The sequence below is a fragment of the Lactuca saligna genome, chromosome 9 (genome assembly GCF_052625555.1).
Source record: "Lactuca saligna cultivar CGN05327 chromosome 9, ASM5262555v1, whole genome shotgun sequence".
Classification (NCBI taxonomy): Eukaryota; Viridiplantae; Streptophyta; class Magnoliopsida; order Asterales; family Asteraceae; genus Lactuca; species Lactuca saligna.
Window position 1 is genome coordinate 39,453,479 of NC_136425.1, and position 7,543 is coordinate 39,461,021.

A 7,543-nucleotide genomic window follows, 5' to 3' on the forward strand; every position below is an offset into this window, starting at 1 on the left:
TGAGGAGGCTCTGGGTATGAACTCCTCAAGAGGAGGAAGTAAAGAAGTCCATAGAGAATAAGAACACCATGAAGAAGAACGTCAATCCAATAGTGCTTCTCAGAAAATCCCTTCACCGCAACCATCTCATCACAAGAGTCCAAGCCAACAATCTCCTCCACCGCAACAAAAAATCGTTCCTTCCCCTGAACGACCTGAAACTCCACCTCATTTCAAGAATTTTGCTGAGTATATGTCATCTCCAAGCTCAAATGACTCCCCCTTCACTAAACAGAAGAAGGCTAACTGGAAAGAAACTAAATTTGCTGAGCTCATATGGAGAGAATGCGGTTTTGACACTATTATGGATGAATTCTTGATAAACTCTTAGGTCAATCCCCACCGCAGACTGTTGGATGACGACTACATACCATACCTCACATATGCTGAACCTCCCCCTGATGGCTATTGGGATGTTCCTATCTCCCCAAATGCTAAATACTTCATAATATTTGAGCAATTTGACCGTAGCCTTCCTAATCACAAAAGATTTCCAATGGAGTTCGAGAGACTAAACCGATTCTATGCAAAGCATGCCTCTCCCATTGAGAATATCTGGTCCAACGACAGACCATCAGCAGTCAAGAACTTCAAACCTCGCAATTTCATGAAGGATGACTTTGTGCAATACACCCTCACTAGAAGGAATCAGGACTATGTCTGCACCCAAGCTGACTTCCCCTTTATGAACCTAGAAGAAGTTTTCCTGATAGCAAAGGTGTTCCAGAACAAGTGTGAAAAGCATCCGAAGATGAAGATAGCACTTGAAAGGGCAAGTACTTACCTGAAAGAAACTGTTTGTGACTTCGTAAAGATCGATGCGGATAACCACCCAGTCATTGCCAACAAGTTTGACCTACCTCCACTTGATCCCACACCGATACCAACCAAAGGTTATGAAGAAAGATCCTTAGGTGCAACAAACTTCCTTGAACTAGGAGTCATCTTCAAAAGGAAGACCGATCAGGTCAAATTCTTCATTCCAATAGTCTCCATGAACCGACTCACAAAGAAACAACTTGAAATATATCGAACCACAGTTGAAAAATAGAAACATACAACTGCCAAAGTCAAGTTCGAGATTTTAAGGAGCATCACTTGGTTGTAAAATGTCAGGAAGTTTTGGTGGATCCTGATCAAGTTTCTTAAACTTGATAAGTAATGAAAATTAGAGGTCACTTAGTGGAAAATTGTTGATACATGAAGTGACCCTTTTAATTTTGCCTACCACAGTCTACAAGCATCCGCAGTCAACCCTCCATCAACAGCCACATCCGAAGTCTTCTAGACGACTGCGGTCATCTTTATGTACTTAGTTTACTTTTATCTATCTTTCTGTAATACTCTTTATTGTCCAGTATGCATTGCATGGCTACTCTTAGAGAGTGAATCACTTGTATTTCTTGAGTCTCTATAAATAGAGCTCACGCTTTATCAATCAATACAGATCTCTCTTTACTCATCTATAAATCTGAATTATCTTTGAGTTTTCCTTACACATGTCATATCTTTCTTACTCTCTAAAATCCTCTCAAAACATAACCGATTAATACTTCTCTTCGGAGCAAGTCATTCGTGACTTTATCACTAAGATTGATTTCACTCACTAACTTGGTTTGAATGCATTCCATGTTATGAATCAACTTATGTGTTTACATGATATATCACCTGCTGTCATTTATGTTTCCCTACTTTTCTGCAAGTAATCATTTAACTATCTAACATATTAACTTATTATTGTTGAGCTTTTAGATCCTTTGAGATTAACTAATTCCGCAACTATACTTGTTCTAACGTTTGTTCAAGTGTGTCTCAAGTTTTTCTCTCAACAATAGACCTTAAACAAACACCAAATCCATGCTTCGATTCATAAACTTTTTCCCTACTAAAAAACATTATGGTTATTAAAAGAAAATTAATAACATATTTAAAACAATGAGATATTAGAAACAAAATACCTTGAATCTCGTACATCCATAAACAGAAACACTACAACCAACACTTTTTTACGTCTCAAAAGTGCATTTACATCAATAGCAATTTTGTAATATGGGGAACAAAGAGTTGGATTAGGTTTCACATCTCTCTTAGGTCAATTGGGATCCACTTCCATAGATTAAATTGGAATAGGAGAAAATATAATATGACCACTCAAATTCTCAGATGAAGTATTCACTGGAGTTTTGTAGTATATGGTGTTACAAATTGATCTAAAGGACAACTAGGATCCAAAATTCGAAGTTGACTTATAATTTCACAAGCTTTGTTCACATCTTCATCAAAATCATATGATTGAGTAAATTCTATATCTTTAGATTGTTCCTTAATAACATGTGAAGGCTCAATTACATAAACAACATAAGGGTCATTTGCACAAACATGGGAAAGTTTATTTAGAAAACTAAGGGAAGGATCATACAAAATAGATGCAATTTTAGAAAGTGAAAATTTCTCAATTTTCCAAAAAAACATCATCATCTAACATTTGGGTAAATCTAACTTGATTATGATCATGATAAATGTTTTCAGCAATTGGAACAATATCATGCACTTCTTTATTGACTTGAATGAAATCAACTACTACTTGATAAACCATATTTTTACCAATCAAAACACAATCTTCCAACACAAGAAATTCTAAAACATAATTAAACTCAACATTTCTTTTTTCGGCATAATCAAGAAGGTCTTCATTTAAAGGAAATTGACATCATGCAACTTTGATACACTCATCTATTTTTACACAATCTTCCAACACAAGAAATTCTGAAACATAACGAAACTCAACATTTCTTTTTTCGGCATAATCAAGAAGGTCTTCATTTAAAGGAAATTGACATCATGCAACTTTGATACACTCATCTATTTTTGGCTTCAAATCATGAAAACTTTTAAACAAACTATCAATATTCAACTTAAAATCCTGAATATATATATATATATATATATATATATATATATATATATATATATATATATATATATATATATATATATATATATATATATGAAAGAAAGTTGATATGATATAAGTATTTAAATAAAAAAAATAAACCATAAAAATAACGGAACTAATAAAATAAGGATCTATTAAAAAATTTATATTAAAATATAGATCATAAATATTGAAAATTACCTTAAAGTACTTATCTTTATCTGGACCTCGACCATATTCATTCATCACAACTTTTCATTTTCTTGAATCTATAACAAATTAAATAAAAAAATTAAAACAACATTTAAAAAAAACAACATACTACATAAATAAAAAGGGTATTAAAAGAAGACAAAATTGCAAAAATAGTCCCTGTGGTATGCAAAATTTTCGAATTTTAGTCCAAACAGTGACTTTTTTGGTTTCATAGTCCTTTTGGAGTGGTTTGTTTGTGAAAATGGTCCCTCCGAAAATTGAAATGACTATATTACCCTTGGGGTATTTATTTTTCATTTTTCTTTCATTATTCTTAAAATTTAATATTTATTTATTTATTTATTTATTTTAACAATTAAAAAAATGAAAAATGGCCCACCTCTCTCTCTCTCTCTCTCTCTCTCTCTTTCTCTCTCATTTCTCTGGGTTTGTTTGTTCGTTTCCTCATATTTTGAAGACAAAATTGCAAATTTGGTCCCTATGGTATGTCCAAACTAGCATGTTTGGTCCAAAATGGGTTTGGCTTGTAAAGATGGTCCAATAGTTTCTATTTGTTGCGAGTTTAGTCCAATGGCTTAACAGCCGTTACCAAGCTCTCGTTAATTTACCCATGCCCCTCTCACTTAAGGGTATTTTAGTCCATTCATCTAGCCCCTTTATTATTTTATTATTATTTAGTCCATAAAGAGACTACAACGTCTCTATTCTCGTCTCCAGCAACAAGCCCTAACTATCACTCCCTCTCTGATTTCATCTTCTCCATCGATCACCCCCCTATGATTTCATCTTCCCCATCGACAATGGTGATGTGCGTCTGCAGAAAGTGGGCGATAGTTCGGACATCGTGGACAGATAACAACCCAAGGCACCGATTTTGGGGATGTCCTGACCCGGTAAGTGTGTTAAACTTTATTTTGAAGACTACTCCCTGATGATCTAATGTTTCTTTCTTCTTCTTTTCAAGAATTCATCATGTGGGTTTATTGGGTGGTATGATGAACCCATGTGTGCTCGTTCCAAAGTTATAATACCAGGGCTGCTTAGGACAATCAATAAGCTACGAAAAGCAATGGATAATATAAAAGAACAAGCAAGCAAGCATGAAAAAGCAATGGAGAAGATCAAAGAACAAGCAACTATGTTGAAGTATTACCTAGTCTATAGTTGGATTTTTTTTTGTTGTGGCGTTGCTGTTCTTGTTGTAAGTCCACAGGTTGATTGTGGTTATCTTTTGTAATAGGATAGGGGTATATGTGTCTGTTTTAAGTATTTTTTTGCTAATGTGGAACATTGTTGTAATGCAAAGTAATGGTTAATGAAAATTTGGTATCCATTGACCAATTATGGATTTGTTCTATTGTTCATACATAACCTTCTAAAGATAACATATAATGCATCCATATGTAGTTAACACAAAATCATACTAAAGACATAATACCTATTACCATCTTCAAAATACATGTCATAAGTTAATTGAAAACAAAGTTATTGCAACAAAAGACATCCTGCATCTAGGAATCAAACCAAAGTTGTTCAATACAGTCAAACCAAAAGATAAAACCAACATAGACCATCAAGTCCCTCCCTAACCTTTGCATGTCCTGGAGTTGTTCCCTTTGTTTCCACACTTACTACAAGTCACACTAACAAACTTTCTTGTTAGTTTCCCACTACCATGTGGACCATGACCATGAATCTCACTGGGACCAACATCTGACCTTTGACTCTTGCTTTGACTTTTCTCCTCCATGGATTGCCTTCTCTTCCTCTTAGGTCTCCCAGGTTGATTACGGTGTGGGGGAGGTGTGATCTGCATTGGACACTCACTTCTAGGCCACAGTGCCCGGCCATTAATTGGTTCCACCTTGTACCTATATGCAGTTTTCCAAGTTTGTAGCCAGTGCACCTTGTGGACATAAGTATAGAGCTCTTGTACACACTCACCATGATCTGCTTTGTTATACAACACAGAAATCACATGTCTGCAAGGGATACCTGTTAATTCCCATTTCCTGCAGCTGCATACCCTTTCATGCATATCAACAACATGTTGATCACTCCATGGGCCTTTGACTTGGTATTTTTCATCACCACACCATTTTGCAATGTACTGAGTAGCAGCTGCTTCATTCTTCTCCATGATCTTTGTTGCTGTTGGGGTGAGTGGGCCTAAACACTTTTGTTGCACCTTGAGGACATTGCATATCCTCTTCATCATATATTCCCTAATAAACTCCAAGCAGCTAATAATTGGTTTGTCTCTCCCATCAACTAGCTTGCCATTAAACACCTCACAAAGGTTGTTTAACAGCATGTCTGTGGTTGCTCTCCCTGTATAGAAAAGAGTAAAAGTGTCATAATGTTATGTGAAGGGTAAAATGGTAAAAGGGTAAAAGGGTCATAATAGCTTACCTGTGAAATGGCTTCTTGCCCAATGTTGTGGTGGTATTGACTTCAACCATTCATATGCTGATTTGTCATATAAACTGAATTGGTGCATGAAATGGTTAAACTCTGGCACTGTTGTAACTGTGGCACAATCCCAAAGGTGATCTTTATATTCCTTAGTTCTCCATTGTTTCTTCATGTTCTCATGTATATGTCTGAGATAGAACCTATGCTCAGCACATGGGAACAGTTGACTAACTGCTTGTAGCAAACCCTGGCAACAAATTACACATGATTAACAAAATAAACATTAAAAATAATAAATAAACAACCATTACCTTTTGTCTGTCACTAACAAAAGTTAAATTAGACATAGCATGTAGATCCAAGTCATCACCAAGACATTCAAGGAACCACTTCCAAGATTCGCAGTTTTCAATCTCTACGATGGCATATGCAAGTGGGTATATGCCATTGTTGGAATCTAATCCAACTGCAGTTAAGATCTGGCCTGGATAAGGGCCTTTCATATGAGCCCCATCTAGCCCCAAGAAATCTCTTAAACAAGCTTTGAATCCCTTCTTCACCCCCCCTAGACAAACATAAATTCTTTTGAAACATCTTGAAGTGCAATTCACCAAATTAGATTCTGAAACATCTCCAGGTTCTAATTTGACTGTGGTATCAGGATTGGTTGACTGCAACTCAAGGATATAGTCTCTCAGAACTTCATACTGTTTTTTGTAATCACCCACTACAATCTTTTTTGCATCTGCTTTAGCTCTAAAAACTTTATGGATTGAGAAGCCCACTCCATACTTCTTCTGTAATTGTTCTTGGAGAGCTTTAACTGGGATAGTAGGATTGGATTCTACTTGATCCATGATTTGTTTGGACATAAACTTTGCTGTCGCAGCTCTCACCTTCCTTGTATTCATACAAGTGTGTTTGTCTTCATATGTTTTAATGTACCAACTGCTTGCATCTGTAGACCTCGAGGCATGTAACATCCAAGGACAAGAAGAATCTGCTTTTTCCTGACTTGTACCACCTTGTTTGTCCTTTTATTTACTTTTCCCTTTAATTTTCCCTTTACTTTTTTCAGCTTGGGTAGGTCCACCAACTCCATCATTAGTATATGCCACAACTCCATTACATATGGCCCTCAATCTGGATTTGTCATTTTTTTTAGCAGCAATATTCTTTTTTGTTTCCAATGCATGCATCTTGATTTTCTCTTTCAACTCCTGCTTACTGTTATACTTTTGACCTATTTTAAAATGACACTTATGAACCTTACCTAAAGAACAACTTTTTTCCTTACTTAGTTGTTTCAAAACTGCTCTTCTCTTCCTGTCCTGGTCAGAATCCTCATCCATGGAATCAAAAGCATCATTGTCAATGACATCTAACTCATCTGCTTCTTCATCACTCTCATGTTGTCTAGGATTCCTAGCCCTTTTATCTAAGAACTCTACTTCTGTATCAATGCTCATGTTAAAATCCCTCATATCAACTTCAATATCTTCAATTACATTATCTTCATCCACCCAATAATCACTATCATCACTATCATCTTCCTGCTCTGTTTCACTTCTTTCTTTACTTTCAACCTCACTTACATTTTCTTTTCCACTACTATCCATGTTAGACTGAGGTTGGTTTTCACTTCCATCTTGGACAAAAGCATCAGTTTGATAGTCAAAATCCCAAAAGTCATTCATTTAAGGTTGGTTTTCTTCATCCATCTGAGCTTGGTTTTCTTCATCCATTTGAGGTTGGATTTCTTCATCCATCTGAGGTTCATTGACATCATGCATGTCAGTGCCATTGACTCCATCAACATTGCTTTGTAGTATTTGTTGGTAGAGTCCAATATCAAAATCAGTAGCTACCTCAACAAAGTCTTTGGCTAACTGTTCAGTCTCACCAATATCATCAAAGTATATTTTCTTACTGCAAGAT

The 7,543-nt window shown here is 35.7% G+C and overlaps 1 protein-coding gene across 1 annotated transcript; it reads right to left on the reverse strand.

The window, feature by feature from the left end:
• Positions 1-4,775: 4,775 nt before the first annotated feature.
• LOC145016238 (protein FAR1-RELATED SEQUENCE 12-like) lies at positions 4,776-6,462 on the reverse strand. The gene is made up of 3 exons (XM_078974617.1): positions 5,917-6,462; positions 5,603-5,852; positions 4,776-5,521 (listed from the first exon to the last, which is right to left on the reverse strand). The coding sequence occupies exons 1-3, from the start codon at positions 6,460-6,462 to the stop codon at positions 4,776-4,778; spliced, it is 1,542 nt and encodes a 513-aa protein (XP_078830743.1).
• Positions 6,463-7,543: the final 1,081 nt, after the last annotated feature.

Coding starts and splice junctions, on each gene's coding strand:
- LOC145016238 (XM_078974617.1), bottom strand. CDS start 6,462: ATGGATCAAGTAGAATCCAATCCTACTATCCCAGTTAAAGCTCTCCAA. Junction 5,853..5,916: donor TTGTTAGTGACAGACAAAAG/GTAATGGTTGTT, acceptor ATTTGTTGCCAG/GGTTTGCTACAAGCAGTTAG. Junction 5,522..5,602: donor GGCAAGAAGCCATTTCACAG/GTAAGCTATTAT, acceptor TTTTCTATACAG/GGAGAGCAACCACAGACATG.